This window comes from Oculina patagonica, chromosome 5, assembly GCF_052425735.1.
Source record: "Oculina patagonica isolate OP01 chromosome 5, crgOcupat, whole genome shotgun sequence".
Classification (NCBI taxonomy): domain Eukaryota; kingdom Metazoa; phylum Cnidaria; class Anthozoa; order Scleractinia; family Oculinidae; genus Oculina; species Oculina patagonica.
This window is the reverse complement of record NC_135762.1, coordinates 31899310-31916468: the sequence shown is the minus strand read 5'-3', so window position 1 is coordinate 31916468 and position 17159 is coordinate 31899310. Positions and strand designations below refer to the sequence as shown.

Sequence of the window (17159 nt, the reverse complement as noted above, 5' to 3'; positions counted from 1 at the left end):
AGATCAGCTGGGTAAAGATGTAATGTTCTACTCGTTTAGTTATTTAACGTCTCTTAAGTAGCTAAGATAAACATTATTAACTACATTTTAGAGGAACAAAGAAACAATTCGAAACAAACAAAGACTCAGCTAAAGGCTCAAATGTTTTGAAAAAGTTTCATTAATAGTCAGTACCCTCAAGCCTAAGGTATGCAATCATGTTTGTGTCCTCTAGGAAGTTTTGCTTACTAAGCTGAACAAATATTGTTAAAATAACCGAGTCTTCATGAGCCTGGAAGAGGCAAAGCTCGCGATAATTTGGAGTTTTAGGAGTCAAACTTTAAAAAAGACAGCTTTTTACACTGAAATTTAAATACATGTTAGTTTTTGGACACGAATACAAAACGACCTTAAATAGGTAGAACAGCCGATACTTAAGTCCACTTAAGATGAAGAACTGTCGGATTCAGATAGTCATCTTGAAATGTTCCCCAAACCCGTTGACTAAGATCACCTTTTTAGAATTTTTAGTTCTATCCCGACTAAAGTTGCCTGAGATTTCCATTAAAGCATTGGTTTGGAAAAATAAATAATGTAACATAACAGAGGACTGTTCTTTTTTTTTCTCATTTCTAATAAAAAGATAATGTACATATCTCACACAGGTTGTAGAATACTGTGTTTTTTTCCATTTGTCAATTTGGTTGTACATATGATTTTGACTTGCAAATTTTAATATAAACGCTGATCTTTACAGGACCAAATCTACTCTGTGTTTTAGCTTCTACAAAATGTACGAACGTCTAAAGGGTTTAAATAAAAATTCTTGGTTCAACATATTTTCCCAATTCCGATCCGTTGAATTGTAAGTAGTCGCAAATAAATAACAAAACAAGTTCAGCGAAGGGTAGTCTACCAGTTCCGCATACCTTACCCGGTGAACGTTTCGTGAACTGACACCGAATGTCTTGTGAGGCCTTTAAATAACAGAGCACGGGAACATTATCACGTACAACTTGGTCGGTAGGGGCAATGCTACAATTTATGGTGAAAAACTTGCTAAGAACCGTTTCCTTTCCGTTATTTTTTACAGGGTGTTGACGAACATGTGGAAGAGACACGCCATATTTATTTATCTTGTTTTATTACTTCTAATTAATTAGAGAAAAAAGAGGTTTTAGACACTTTTGACGGGTAGCATTGTAACCAATATGAAGTTGTAACGGAAAAATCAGAAGATATGCCGCAAATGAAAAGTTTTTTAAGTTTATACCTTAACACACTTTTAAGCTAAATTGCGTAAAATTTCGAGTTTAATTTCTTTTGGTCAAGTAATCCTATCGACCTAAAAATAAAAATAAAAATTATCACAAAAAACGTTTTCCAAGCAAACTTTTGTTCAGTATCTTTTGTGCAAAACCCAACACAGCTGCGACTTTGTAAAAAAAAAAATTCAACAAGTTTAAATATTGCTAATTTCCCCGACAGTGGAAAAGAAACGTAAGAGCTTTATAAATTAACAACATCAAACAATTTGTTTATTTTGGCCGGGTTCTTTGTTATCCTTTTTATCTTGGTTTTTAAAAGAATTTTATATTAGTACCGCTAAGGTCTTTTTTTGCCTCATTTCTGTGTAGATTTCTCCCATCCCACCCGCGATGGCTTTGTTCTCGACTGCACACTTAATTTCAGTTTTTAACGGCACTACATAAGCAAAGCTGTCTAAACACCAATTTGGCACAACCTTTTGTTCTCTGCCAAGCCGCGAAATTAAGTAAGCACATCTCGATTATATATAAGAGGCATTCGTTATCTGAAAACTACAGTGTCAACTGCACACATCTCGAAGCCAAAATGAAGACTTTCGTAGCTCTTCTTCTCCTCAGCGCCTTTGCAGCTTATGTGTCCGCCAATGAAATGGCGTTTCACAAGGAAGTGTTCGATTTCTTAGACGAACGACATGAAGAGAATATGGCTCAGGTTTTGAGAGACAACGGCCTGCCCGAAGATACTTTGGCTGTTAGAGATGATAAACCAACGCCACCAGACTGGGTGGTAAGTCGATTATTGAAATATTTTATCTTGGATTTTTTATATAATTAGCGGTTTCCCGGAACGTTGGCAAGTAATGTGTTTGATTGTTTCGCGAATAATTTGCTAAGTTATTGATTGTTCAAGGATAAGAGTCTGGTAAGATTTAAAATCTAGTCCTCTCGTAGTTTTCTTCGTACGTTGCTAAACATTGCAATGTTGCGACCTTAACCTGATCCATTCAACCCTTGTTGCCCAATCTGAGAGAAAGTACTTCACGACAAAGGATTTTGAGTTTGTGAGAATTCACTTGTCCGATTAATTTGTTTTTTTGTTTTTAACTGCTTTTTTAAAAAAATATATATATGGGGGTTCTAAGTTCAGAGTTGTGGCTGGATTCAAGGGCTATTTTAACCTCTGGGCTGCGGTGTACAAGTTTTTTTGCCTGTCTGCAGTGATGTTGCATTGGAGGATGTTTAATCGCTGGCGTGCACGCTGAGGTTGTTTCTTTCCTGCAAATTATTTTCGCGGATATTACACAGTTGTTTTGAAGCTGGTTTTAAAATTATTTTTTGTTGTTGGAACGTTTAGTATATTTTTTTCTGCTCTGGCTTCAAAGCTGTTTTAGTTCGCTGTAGGTGCCATAGTTATGTTGACCTGACTGATGATCATGCTCTTTCCTTCAGAAACCTTGCATCGCTAATGGCACAGAATGCTGGAACAATGCTGGTCACGATGCCTGTATAAGGCTGGGCTGTATTGACAACTTCTTCGGGTGCCTCATCAAAAACCACCCCACTCCACTGCCTTCACTTTCTCCCTTACATGTAAGCATATTTCGACGTAACGTAACGTAACGTAATGAAACGTAACCGGGAATGTCACTAATATCGTAACAAACCGTTCCACCACTGAAAAAAATTAAACTTTGTAAGCCACACTAGTTAGATTCGACCCACACAGCAGTCAAACGCAAAAACTGACGTCACTTTCGGATTTCGATTTCCGTTTTTGCGCCTCGAACTTTTATAAGAATTTGACTCGAAAGTATGCAAGACGTTTGTAGGAAATTGTTATAGAAATAGCACGGTAAAAGACAATTTCAAGAAAGGGAAACTCAGTAGAAAATCAAATTTCCAATCCAGAACACAAGTGATCCAAGGGTACAGTCAGCGCTAGAAAAACTAAAATTAAAGCACCACGGAACAGACAAAAAGAGCCTAAAAAGCCAAAAGAAAAAACAGAAACAAAACCAAAAACCAACAACAAATAAAACAGACACAAGAAACAGATTCAATAAAATAAAATAAAAATACTATTTATACTGAAAGGGTCAACCAGTGATAAAAAAATCAACTGGTATGAACTGGCGATCAGTGTTGTAACACTTTATTACATCCATGGATGGGAACCTTCCATCGCTCATCAAAAAGATGAAAATATTAATTATATCTGTGGTTGTTCCTCTTGCAGAAAGGTTGTGTCGCGCTACTTCATCTGTGCAGGAAACATAGCCCTAGCTGTGCTGGTGAATTGTGCTGCTTTGTTCGCATCCGTAGATGTTTTGAGCTGGAGAAAGGAGGTGACAGCGAGTGAGGACTCGCCGAGTTGTTACAATGTTTCCATGGCAACGAATAGTAAGATATCGATCAAGATGACTTGCAATCAGGCTATTTTTTCTTCATATTATATAAATCAATGTACTTACGCAGGCATTAGTATGGTAATCAATAAAAAGTGAAAAAAGGCCGTTTTGTGAGATTTTAACTGTGCTTTCAGTTGCTGGAAGGTTTGGGACTGCTCTCTATATCAGTTAAACCAAGAGAAAATAACGGAACCCTAATGATTAAACTAATTGCAGACTCAATGTAATTCGTCCCTCAAAAGCACTTCTCGTGTTATATTCGCCACCCAAAGTTATGTCTCACTCTTAACCAAACGAGTATGAAAGTTAATGAGAGTTCAAACGCTCGCTCTCGTTTGGCCTAAAACTCACGTAATCTCATCGACGCTCACGCGCTCTCATCGGCTTTGAATGTGCTCAATTTTTTCATGAGAGTCGATGAGAGTTTTTTTCGTTTGCCCCGAGTTGATGATAGTCGATGAGAGTTGACGTAAAATTTCATGAGAGTCAACTCTTATCAACTCTCATCCTCGTTTGGCCCGGGCTTTATAAATGGACACTATCGTGAAAATTGTGTTGCATCTGTCTGACTGTTTCAATTTGAAAGCAAAACATTAACCTCGTGCATTGCGTAACTAGAGTGATAACACCCTGCAGGGAGCTTAATTGTTTTTTTGCTTTATAATTACGTTTTCGGTGTTGTTTTACCCTAGAAAACCGTTATTTAAAGGGGTACCTTCGATTTGAAAATAGTTTAGTTTGTACGTCAGAAAAATGACTCAAAATCGACCCAGTTGTGATTAATACCAAAGCTAATACATGTAAGGGACAATCCCAAAACATTTTTTCGAGTCCCAAAAAAAAATTTAACCTAGATTGAATTGGTAAAAAAGGGATTTGTGGATCCAAAAATTTTATTAGGATTTGTAATTGTTTTTGTTTTAGATTTGACAATTTTTTTTAACAAATAAATTAAGGACGTTCGCGCTTATTGCTTATGCGCATCCTTACTGCGCGCGCGCTGAGAAAACTTTCCAAACACATACAGGGTGGGTAGCCATTGCGTTAACTTCGCTTGGAGTCGGCTCTCTTAAACGGTCGGTGACCCCCATTTTTTTCGGAATAAAAATCCTTTGGGATAAATCTCTACCGATTGACAAAAAATGAGCCGAATTCAAATGTCAGAATTTTATTATTTTTTTCATTTTCTCTTCTCGCGCGCGATCGAATCAGTCAAATTTTGCAGCATTTTTCTGCTTTGAACGTTTGCAAATCCAATTGTTTAAGACAAGGTTTACTCTAAGGGACTTAAAAAGTGAAATATATTTGTTCATTAGACCCACTCAAATAAATTGGGACAAAAGAAGGTGGTCTGCATCGGTTCATTTAAAATATTTTGTTGCCAGAAGCTGCAGAGATCATATCGAGTGATGAAATCAAATTTATCCAAATAAGCGCCTTCTTTCAGATATTATATCTCGAAAACGAATTCGGTGACCCCCAATTTTTTTACATTTCTGACATGAGTTACTTGTAAACTAGCAGTGGTGAAAGTTAAAGAAAAATTGCAATGTTGGAAGATTTTCGCGCGAACGTCCTTATATCAGTAAATTAAAAATAAAATTGGATTTGAAAAATATTTTGGGATTGCCCCATAAGAACTAGAAATACGAAATCCGTATTTTTAACAAAACTAGACCAATAATTTTTTTGTAGGTCTCCATTGAAATATAAATGTCTCTTAGCTTGGCTTTTGACTTTTCGGAGTAATACTTGTGATAGTGTTCCCGACTTTCAAGATTAAAGTCATGATCAGTTCCTAATGTTCAACAAGGCTGGTTCTCATATAATCGCCCTGACCGTTTCTATCGCCTCTGTCACTTCAAAAAATTTTCTTACCATCGAGACGATTACATGAGAACATTACACAGTCGATCGCTAACGTCTGCGACGATTGTGACGATCACGACCGCTTAGATCGCAAGCGGTTCTATCCTTCTAGCTTCTCTTTCCTTTCTTCGCCGTAACACAGCAATAACTGAGAAGATAGGAGTCCACGAGTTTTGCTCTTTCATTGAAGGCTGCCTGACTGTGTTGGATCTAGGACTAAAATGATTGTTTTTCGTAGGTCTTCACCCATAACAGGCGTTTGGGACGGTCACAGGAGAACTCCCGATCGCTTCCAATCGCTTCAATCGCCAACGATCGTCTCAGTTTTTTGCAAACGATCGATCCAATAGAAAAGATGGGGGCGATCATAAAATTACGAGAACCAGGCTGAGCACTCCTCGTGTAATCATCGCCACCACGGGTAGTGACATTCTTTCACAGGTAAGGGTGGATGTGACTCGCTGTTTCTACGTGTCGTTCAAAAGAAATCCACAATGTTACTCCAAAATATATTGACGCACTGGATTTTTTGCAAGGAGATTTTTATCGTAAGAATCCTAAATTCGTTTTCTCTCAGAAAAAGAAAAATAAGAATTTTAAATACATTATATACTTTTTGAGTGATTTTAATTTTTACCTTCGAGGTGGCTGCATGCTCTTTATATATCGGCTATTATGTTTCGCTCCAAACCGGGTTTCACCACTGAGTTTACTCTAGCTAGGGAAAGTCACGGTCCTTTCTTTCCTTGATATATCGTTGGTGTCCTTAACTTCCATTTTACCTGTCACACCTTGAGCGCTCAAGATTACATGGCGTTTTTTTTATCTGACTCATGCAAAAAAATATACATCTAGAAGAAATAAAGCAAAATATTTCTTTACTATCATTTATTCAAACTTTCTTTTCAATTGACTTTAAGAAGAGAAAAAAAAATTAGTGTTTCCGGCCGGGCTCGAACCGGCGACCTTCCGCGTGTTAGGCGGACGTGATAACCACTACACTACGGAAACATTCACGATTTAGATGAGTTCCCATAAGGGGGTCTTCCAATATCTCAGGAGGGATTCTTCTGTAAGCTTTTCCTGATCCAACACGTTCGATAGCCAATCACACAATGGAAACCACGTAAGGTAATCTTGCGTCATTAAATGGAACAAAAAGCTTCAAACGTCTTCAGGTTTTTTCTTTTTGTAGAGCCTCTGTGAGTATGGAGTGAGATGGACTTAACAGTCCCTGTCTTATATTTTGGAATAAAAGCAGTTAGAAGCGTTTCATCACTAATAAAAAAGCTTATTTTAAATCCACCTTATTTACGAGGTCTTTGAGATATTGACTTAGGTATACGTATCTATCGAGTATCCTATAAAAGGTGGATCGTTTCCAGTCGTTATACAACGTTTTAGAGTCGTTTTCCTGTAACAAGATTGGATACACAGAACAAGCAAGTCAAATTCACTTTCACTCGAGTCAAGTAAGTCAGTTAATATATAATAAAAACACCTTTGCATTCACATATTACCAAGATTCATATAATTCTTAACTAGTTTTGGGGAAGACGCATTCGCAACATCCGCCGGACACAATGCGGATTTTACAAAATGCTTATCAAAATGAAAGTGGACTTCTGCTTCCATTAAACTTAAAAAAAAAGTCAGGATATCGAAGGCCAACTTTCGCCGAAAATGGAGATTGCAGCTTTAACTGAAAACAGGTGAAGTTGGGAGGGAGGCCCAGGCTGAAATTACCGAATAAATCAAGCTCAATTTCTCTTCTAACTATTAGATAGCAGATTAATGCGAACGGTGAAATGATTTCAATAGTTTAATATAAACACTCCCTCAGAGTAACCGAGCGCAAATTCCAAATAAAAATCGTGTTTAAAAAGATTTTTAATATGTTCAAATGAACAAAAACAATCGTCCCCGGGCGGGCTTGAACTACAAATCAACAGCCGAATGCGATGACCGATTGCGCCACGGAGACTGCATTGCGCAAACCTTTATTGATTAACAATTTATCATATATACCTTCATCCATAAACTGTTGAAATTTGAAAGTAACTGGGACTTGACGCAAGATTACACTGCATATACTGAACTCTACAACTATTTTATTTTAATTTGAGTCCGCTTAGATCTATTATTAAATGAAAAAATAGCGCCCTCTTACGATGTGAAATTGGTTATGTCATGGGCTGTTGTATATTAACAAACGTGTCACAGTTATCCCGGAATTACACTTTTGTTTCTAATTATAAATACAACCGAGTTTGCATTGTATGAATACGAAAATAAAGTTATCAAGTTTACAATACCTGACACCAGGCCAATGACGATCATTGAATATAGCCAGTAATCATCTTGACTTGAGCAGAAATTCAAACTGAGGTGTTATACCACCAGCTATTCAGATAATATTAGTTTTTCTAAAAAAAAATTGTTTTCGCTGGCCTGTTGGTCAAGTGCCACGATTCTCGCTTATAAAGAACGACTATTAGATAGTCCAACTTACTATTTAATTAGTCATTCACTTTTCTGACTTCAAGACAAGTGTTCATTTACATTTAACACCCAGTTTCCTAGTACGGGGCGCCGTAGCTCAGTTGGTTAGAGCGCGTGTCTAGTAAACAGGAGGTTATGTGGTTCAAGTCCCATCGGTGCCTTTTCGGAAATCGTTTTTTTTAACGTCATGCACTCTTTCAAACCTTATCCAATTGCCTTAGCAATTGCTCATTTTGCATTCAAATGTTTTATTTTTAGCAAGAAATAATAATTCGTACTTGAAAATTGCTCTTCTGTGAGAAGTTATAATGTTCGTGTTATAACAGGTTCTATACATTGTATAAAACCAGAAAGGGAGACCAAATAAGAAATTTTTTCCCTTTTATTTTTTTTTCAAATTGAAGCGGCATTGTTTGATCAAATATCTGATGTTCTTTATATTGGGTTATATATTTTGTGGACATAAACACTTACATACGCTTTCATAGCTAGTGCTACAATAATTTTAGGACGAACTCTAGCAGCTTCGTCCTTTATGACAGAGTTTTATTTATCTTTCTTGTAATTTTGTTTGACCAAAACAGCTTACTGCAAAACAGTAGGCCATTGTCTGTAAATTTTGGATCATTGGATGATCGACTTCGTTTACAAGGTCGGTAATTCCGTTCATGGGTCTTTATAGAGCGTATTTAATATGACGTCACGGCAGCCATGTTGATGTTTCAAAACAGCCATGTTGGTGTTTGGTGTACCAAACTAATACTCCAGGGAGTGAGCTCTATTTTTATGAAGACATCGCCTTTTGTTTCAGTAATCCAATATGGCCGCTTGTCACGTGAGTGGAAACGCTCTATTATTTTGAGAAATTACGTCGCGTCTCTAATGTAGCAGGCAGCTGGTACATGTTATATATAATATCTTTTTCATTTGAAATCACGAATGGCCTGTTGGTCTAGTGGCATGATTCTCGCTTAGGGTGCGAGAGGTCCCGGGTTCGACTCCCGGACAGGCCCTACAAGATCCTTTTTTTTGTTACAACACATGTTAGTTTCATTTATCATCATTTTTGCCTTGAACTATGACAATTTAAAGTCGTCTTTAGCATAAAGCATTATGCTTCCTGGAAATGTTCTTATCGCTTCGATGATCACCAACAGCCAGCTGTTTGCAAAATTTTGTTATTGGATAATAATAATAATAATAATAATAATAATAATAATAATAATAATAATAATAAGCGAATGTTTATCCAGGATAACCCTTCAGTAGATGCACACTGTTATCAACGGGGTCCTGCTTATTAAAAATTAAAAATTTAAAAAGTATTAAATAAAATTACTAAACTGAGTCGTCTCCATTGTAATTTATGGAGTGAACACATATACCAATTTTTACGTGCAAACTATTAATTAACTGGTCTGAACTCTGTTATCTTTGTTGCAGAAAAAACAAACGACACGCAATATATGCAGAAGCGATGACGTTCAAGTCCAGTGGATACCGAAGTAATTTATGTTGAAATTGATTTTGTTGCTTAAATCATGATTTAACAGCATAATAACACATTTTCTTCGTAGATTTGCTGCTATTAAACAGCAGTTTTTATTTAATCTTAGACTTACCGTTGTTGTTATTCAACAATTTAAAGTTGCGTTATATTGTAGCGTGACATCCGATATACGATATACGCGATATACGATACTCGCGCGCGCGTGAGCAAGAACTCAGAAAGTTTGCTAAATCTAACAGAACTTATCAAATATAGTTTTTCTCATTTTGTTAATACTTTGCATCAGTCTTTTCTAACTATCCGTAAGAATTTTGCTTAATTTTTCACGCAGCGATTTCTCGTTCGTTTAAACTTGATTTCCGCTTGCGGGGGATCTCTCTTTGTACATGTTCTATTTATTATTGTTAAATGCGTTACATTTAGTTTTAGAGCCACATTTTTTCAGTACTGATACTGAGTACAACTTTCACTCAGACCCGAAACCTCCGCTTAATAGCAAGAAATCAAACACAGCTTGCTGGAATACAAGTTTCTGAGATCAGGCGAATTACCTTAATTAGTATAAAAGCTTGTGAAATTCTCCTTTTTAAGAGTCTTTCTTTGTTCTATACGTTTTCGAAGTTCCTTGCCGGCTTTGGTCGTTCTTTGTTTAACATTGCTGGTGAGTTTCACATGTTCTTTTACCGTGGATTAACCAAAGAACGACTCTCCCTTACCAAAAGCAAGATCGTGAGTCTCAAAGGGAATGAGCTAATTCCCAGTGCTCTTTGGCCGATTGTGTAATCCTGACATCCTCCATCGCATGCCGACTTTAAGCGATGACGTCATCGCTTAAAAAAAAACACAAAAGGGTTAAAAAAAGATATTTTCGGCAGTTTCAGTGTAGGAAAAACCTTCCTGAGATCTACTCGATTGTTCGGAGTATTTTGGAGTAGCTTTATAAAGTTATTCATCAGGGCTCCGTAGCCCAGTTGGTTAGAGCGCCTGTCTAGTAAACAGGAGGTCATGGGTTCAAATCCCATCGGTACCTTATTTGACGCTACTTTTTTGCCCTTTTCCTACAGACACACATCAGAAAGACATAATTTTTTTCATTAAATAAACTATAATTATTATTTTGATAGCATAGCAGTACCTGTGGTGGTTAATATTGGCTTAGAGAATAAGATTTGATCTGACTGGTTTATTCTGTTGTTAAAAGGAGACGCTTAACTGAATCATAATCAGTTACCTCGCTCCTCTTTTGGATTTTCTTCGAACCTCGACAAAAGAAATGAATGCGGAGCGTGAATTGTTCGAATTCTCCTTTTTCTATTTTTTAAAAAAGTTCACATATATATATAAATGTGTTTCCGGCAGGACTCCAACCTGCAACCTTCCGCGTGTAAAGCGGATGTGATAACCACTACACCACGGAAACATCCGTTGTAAATATGCCATTATTAAGGAATCATAATTATACACTTGACCTTGGGGCCGTTAGAGAATACCACGTGATATGCGTGAGCAATAAAAATCGTCCAAAATTCGTGTTTGTATGAAAAACATAAAAAAAATACCAGATTATAGAGCAAGTAGAAGTAAATGAGCTGTCAAAATTAAAACTTTGTAGCGGATATAATTTTGAGAAAATGACAGCATTTGTTACGCAGCCGCCATGTTTGTGTCCGTGAAAATTGAGGGATGCGAAAAATATCCGTTTTTTTTCCCGGGATATCACAAATTTGACCGCTTTACCTCCTTAACGAAGCACTGAATCAAAACAAAAATTTGTATATGGGTTTATGTTATTTATGTTTAGAATTTGTGAAAAGAATAGTTTTGTAGGATTAACAGTTTACCTTATTACATGAAATTTTGGCGACACTTTTATTTACCGAATTTAGAGATTTTTCAAAAAAATTGCTAAATTCAAATGTCGTTAAATACGAATTTTTATAAAAGTTTGAAAAATTAAGTGACTTATCAGTGTTCCAAAATTTACGAAAAATCGCTAAATTAAAGTGTCGCGAAATACGGACTTTTTAAACCCGCTAATAAATTAGCATTTCGCCAAAGTGTCATGTAATAAGGTAGATTCTTTTTGTAATAGTTTTAAACCTAGTCATAGATGTTAATAATTGCATGTTTTAGTTAGTTTCTTTTTTAGTCTTTTAATCTTAGTACTGAATTTCTGTATTTAACATCGTTCTTGCTTTTATCGTTTTTATCCTTTTAATCCTATGCAATTGTAAGCGCATTGAGAATTTTAAATGCGCAATAAGAACCTTTTTATTTTTTTATTATTATTATTTATTATAGATTTTGATTTGATTTGATATAATGTGACTTGATGAAAGCCACTAATAGTGAAGCGCGCGAGTGACGTCACGACTAAGACGAGACTCAGACAAACAAACCGAAATGGCGGACGATTTTCATAAAACACCTTTTAAAGCAGCCGGTACTCCAAAAACACTTTTAATAAACGAAAACTTCGTCTAGATTCCTTCTATTTCTCTCAGAACACGGTGATGTTTTTTTAGCCTTTTGGTGGTTATATTCATTTGCATTCTTTTTTAGACCTCGCGCGCTTCGCTATTGGATACTGGATTTTGCTATTCGCTTTGTTTGTTGCAAATTAAAGCAAAACATTTTAGAAACATTTTAGGAAATGCAATTTCCAAGTACAACGTAAGCCTAATTAAACATTCGCTGCGAGGTGCCACTGCACTTTCTAGTACAAGGTCCTTTGTTCAGTCATTTGCTTTTCATTCTTCTCTAGGCTTTGCTGTTGACCCGTTTGTTAAGTAAGCATATAAGTAATTTCAATGTTTTAACCCTTATTATCCTAAACCAAGATTTTCCCGATATTAGGAGAAAGGGTCATTCAACCACTTGTGACGTCATCAATTTGCACGTCAGGAGATTCTTGTGATATGCAAGTAATACAGGTTGGATAGATCTTTCCACACGACTGCCCATTTTGAATATCGACTACAGAGGGTCTGAATGGGGTTTAGTGCTAAGTGTTAATTGCCCATAATTTTTAATGTTTGCTGTTATATTTGCCAATTTTTTAATGTTTTTGTATGTATTATATTTTAGATTTTAATGTATTTTAAGGTTTAACATTTATTTTCTCAGAGGACCCTCCTGAAAACCACCCCTAGGTGATTGGAGGCCTCCTCTTAAAATATTATGTATTATTATTATTATTATTTTACTGTTTCTGAAGAAAATAGTGTAATGGGCTTGGAGGGATTTTAGTTAAATACTTGAGCATTGTTAATTCTTTTCTACTCTTCAAAAATCGGTCAAATCACTCATACACTGAGAGATAAAATTTACTGTTACAGTGAATTTTTACTGTAAGTGTTTAAATGCCTAAAATTTAACTGTTTCATGTTACAGAGCCAAAAAAATTAAGTGTTTAGTGTTATCTAGGTACCCCCATTCAGACCCTCACTACACTCTGACAGAGCTCATCGAGAAAAAGAAAACTGCGATCAGCTTTTGATACAAAATCGGGAGAAAATTAGGTCAATATACCAATACTTGATCAAGGTCTCCTTTCCAGGGTTTTCCCTTGATAAAGATAAAAAAAGGATGTTTAGAGTAGAAAGTAGTGAGAATAAGAAGGCAGAGAAAAATGAAAAGAAACGGAGCAAGGGACAAAATCGGAACGGTTCTACAAAAAAAGTATATGCGCATGTGTCAAAGTAAAATAATGTACATTTTTACATAGAAACTTCATTGAAATCTTGCTGCTGTGTGAGAAAGTGCATTTCTAATAAGGTTCCGAGAAATTTAGCACCGCAGCGCAAATAGCAGTGAACCAACATTCTACAAATAACGACACGTAAACAATCGACCTCATCGCCTGATGACGACTAGCAGTATTGTAGTCAAAACGAATAAACGTCTTTCCAACAATGTAATTTAGCTGCTATCATTTTCCCACCTTATTGATACTATTTTTGGATCTTGGATTTTGAAGATCTTGGATTTTGCGATATGATATGCCCATTACCGTGCTTTGGCCTTTACCCCTCCCTCTTTCACCCACCCCAGCCTCCTTTCCAAAATGCATGTAAGAATTCCTTCAAAATGCATGGCGGGGCATGTTTCTCTTATATGTAAGAAAAATAAACGCACAACACAGGTTTATAACAATCAGGCTCTTTAATGTTACATTTGTTTGGTCATGACAACTTGATACCGATATAAAACTACTGTTTAAATGCAGGCATTATTCCGTTTTTCCGGCTCCAGGGAAGAGTAAGTTATGCAGCGTCTTTTGCATCTCCGAGACGTTTGGCACATTCTCCAAATCTCACGAAACAACACAACCTCTCCTCACATGACTTGCTAAACAACAAACAACATGGGATGATTGGGAGGCATTTTTTCTAAAATAAAAACAAGAAATAAAAATGGATGAATTAGAACATTCACGTAGATTTACATCTTGTTTATTAATATATTCACCGAAGAAGCAAAATTTGTTCAAAAAATCATCGGCAATGTTGGTGCGCCCTGGGTGCGTGCATCAATCGGTCGGTCGGCCAGTCAGTCAGTTATTCAGGCAGTCGGTCCGTCAGTCGGTCACTCAGCAAGATAATAAAGCAAAAACTCGAAGCAAGTTCCTCAAACTAAACAAACAAGTATGACTTTACTAGGAATGTAGGAAACTATTTGTGAAGGTGACACCAGATGCTTAGAATAATACACAGTGTACAACAGCACTCACCATGTTATCGGGTAGATGTTGTACGCGTACACCTGCATTGTGCAGGCACACGCCAGTTCTCTTGATACACTTCAAATGTTCACAAGCATCGTCTCCAGCTCTCTTGTGGCACGCAATTGCTGCAACTATGCACAATTTCTGTTGAAAATGTGTAAAATATTTTAAAACTTCAGTTTCCACGACAAATCGATCTTTAATCCTCTCTCTTTTTCATTAAGCTTATGCATTTTGATACCCATTTCAACCGCTATTATATACATACACAAAAGGGAATTATTCCTTTGGTGAAAAAAGAGATTGCCGCTTAGTAACAGAAAATGCCATTAAAGCGATAGCGAGAACATTTTAATTCCTCCAAACAAAACGAATGCAAGCTAAAAGCTTTTCATTCATTACAAAATTACCAGTCGATTTTTTCAAAGAAAATGTTTTAATTTATTTCATTTTGGATTCTAGTCGAATAGATGATACAGAGAAAATTTTAACTTTAAATTCCGTTTATTAGTGTCTCAGCTTTCCCAGAAAAATTTCTTTGGAGGTACCTTTCCTTGCAGGGACAACGCTGGAGGGCAGCTACTTCAAAAGTAAAATTTCATGAAAATGTACGTGGCTCTTTTCGATTTTCGGTTGCATTCTCTCTTCAAACGTATATGAGTACTTACCACTTTAGGTGGGATATTAGTAGGAAAACCACTTGGGCGAAAGCTTGGTCGAACCTGAGGGTCGTTTAACTTGACAATACTGCGAACCTTCCTCGCCATTTCCTGATCTTCAAGCTCGAGATAATGCAAGATGGCTTGGGGATGATATTCCATCTCCGCTCGGGCATACACGGCCACTGCCGCGAGAAACAGCAAAGCTATCATTGCCTTCATGTTAACGCGTCTTATCTGTGCTCTGGAAAACACGATGTGAAAAGAAATACACGCACTCGTTTATATAGAGCACGGGTCGCGCTGGGGTGCGTCCTGCTTACGCCTTTGACTCTTCTAAGACAAAAGCGCTCTAGACATGTTTAAACAGCTTTAAAACTACTTTTCCCCACTTTATGTCTGTTTATGGAGCAACCAAAAAAGATTAAAATCTCTTGAAATTAAAATCATTAAGTCAACATGTTATCACCGCAAAACTTAATCTTTTGTCCTAGACCGTTTTCTTGACAGAGCTTTGTGAAAATATTGTTCTGTAGCTTATGTAATTAACTTTTCCCTTCAAATTTATAAATAAATTATTTATCAAGCCTGTGCCACGCAGAGCGCAAAAAAAATGAGAAATTTTCTTAACCAATTTTTCTTACATGTAACTTAAGCACAACCTTCTCCTGAGAAAGACTCAAGAAATGTTGCTGGCGCTAATTCCCATTGAATACTAATTTTCCTTTAAAGCTTGACTTATCTCTTGGGCCTTGGTAAGGTGGTTTATTGCGCCGTGGATTAGTGAACTCGTAGGGTTGTAGCGCCTGCTATGGCCAATTCTGAAATAACAGGACTGGTTGCAGTTGCTTTGAGCTAAAGACAGAGTCATACTCTGTGGGAACTGTAGTGGATTTATTTACTGGATTATAAATTTCAAAAACTATAAAACTAATATTTTAAGTTAGAGTGTGTTTAATGAGGTTTGTCCTTTTTAAGCCTTCGCGTAGAAACATTTTTACACTATATATTTTACACTATTTTTCTGTAAGAAGAGTTCAAATCAGTCCTTCGTTAAGAGTATCTTGAATCATTCATCAATTCATCGGTTTTACCCGATATTTTTCATTAACTTCGACGAACGGGATAACGCACGATGCGTCTGCTTTCCAAATTTTTCCACTGCGGCTAATTTAATTTAATTATCTTCAAGGTGATAATCATTCAAGTACACCATAAAATATCATGGTTATTTACCAGCGGGATATATCAAGTCAGGTTTACAAAATGGGGACTTCGTCTCGAACGGCGCAGCGCGTCTTGAAAAAAGTTGCAGCTTTTTAGTTGTCATCCACAATCCATCGTAATCTTTACAATCTTTGTTTATTTTCGTTTTGTTATTTCTATGATGCTTTCTGCCTTCCAAAATATCATTATTTTTAAGTTTGAAAGAAATTTTTAACATCGCAAAAATATGACTTTCAAATTATAATGTTTTAACGCTGGATTGTGGGGCGAGGCCGCGAGGGAAAGTTCTCTTTTATGTAAATTCTTTCGGTAAATGCAGTGCAAAAGAATTTTTTATATTTTGCTCTGAAAAATGAGATAAAAATTGTATCTTATTTTAACTCTCAATATCCCGCGACATTGTCCCTTTAAACTTGCCATACCTTTTCCGGGACAATGTTAACATGGAGAACAACTTCTCCACGCAGTTGTTAAGAAAATATTTTGCAGCTGGTCAAAGTTTTAATTTCATAGCTACTTCTTGTGTTTATTTAACATTTTTAAAAGCAAGAAACATGTAAATACAGTAACAAGGACCCCTGTGGAAAAGAATAATGGCTCAGTTGAGCCATTTAAACACTTTAAGAGGTTTTGTCCAAAATAACGCATCTAAACTTATAACAAATTGGTCATAATACCAGCAATATAGCTCCCTTTGACTCTTTTTCGAACCAAGAAAATACGTATTCGTTACGATATTTTTCTTAATTCAAATATAGTGTTGACTGAGATAATCATATTTGTGGAGATGCAAAAAAATTCCTCCTTGTAGATCAGAGGCAGAAGTCCCAATATTTCACAAATTTTCAGAAGCATTGAAACTTAAGCGATTGTGCAACCTCAAGGTGCAAAAGGTTTGGGGACCTTTTACGTCTGTAAAACTGAGATATTAACCGTGGAAAATGTGCAGTAAACAGACCTATAACTGAAGTGTTGCTAACATCAAATTATATAAAAAGTATTTACTTTTCA

The 17159-nt window shown here is 36.3% G+C and overlaps 3 protein-coding genes and 3 non-coding genes across 6 annotated transcripts in view; 3 read left to right on the top strand and 3 right to left on the bottom strand.

The window, feature by feature from the left end:
• The window catches only part of LOC144654454 (tolloid-like protein 2), a 41471-nt gene that overhangs the window by 6420 nt on the left and 17892 nt on the right, over positions 1 to 17159 (top strand). The gene's annotated exons all lie outside the window — the stretch shown is intronic.
• On the top strand, positions 1792 to 3771 carry LOC144653679 (uncharacterized). Its single transcript, XM_078513732.1, has 3 exons — positions 1792 to 2034; positions 2697 to 2837; positions 3484 to 3771. Exons 1-3 carry the CDS (start codon positions 1834 to 1836, stop codon positions 3604 to 3606), a joined length of 465 nt encoding a protein of 154 aa, XP_078369858.1. The 5' UTR covers positions 1792 to 1833; the 3' UTR covers positions 3607 to 3771.
• On the bottom strand, positions 6463 to 6535 carry Trnav-aac (transfer RNA valine (anticodon AAC)). The gene has a single exon. It is a non-coding gene; the product is annotated as a tRNA-Val (tRNA).
• Trnap-agg (transfer RNA proline (anticodon AGG)) lies at positions 8968 to 9039 on the top strand. The gene has a single exon. It is a non-coding gene; the product is annotated as a tRNA-Pro (tRNA).
• On the bottom strand, positions 10884 to 10956 carry Trnav-uac (transfer RNA valine (anticodon UAC)). Its single transcript has one exon. It is a non-coding gene; the product is annotated as a tRNA-Val (tRNA).
• Positions 13682 to 15188, bottom strand: LOC144653678 (uncharacterized). Its single transcript, XM_078513731.1, has 3 exons — positions 14931 to 15188; positions 14269 to 14406; positions 13682 to 13927 (listed from the first exon to the last, which is right to left on the bottom strand). Exons 1-3 carry the CDS (start codon positions 15141 to 15143, stop codon positions 13802 to 13804), a joined length of 477 nt encoding a protein of 158 aa, XP_078369857.1. The 5' UTR covers positions 15144 to 15188; the 3' UTR covers positions 13682 to 13801.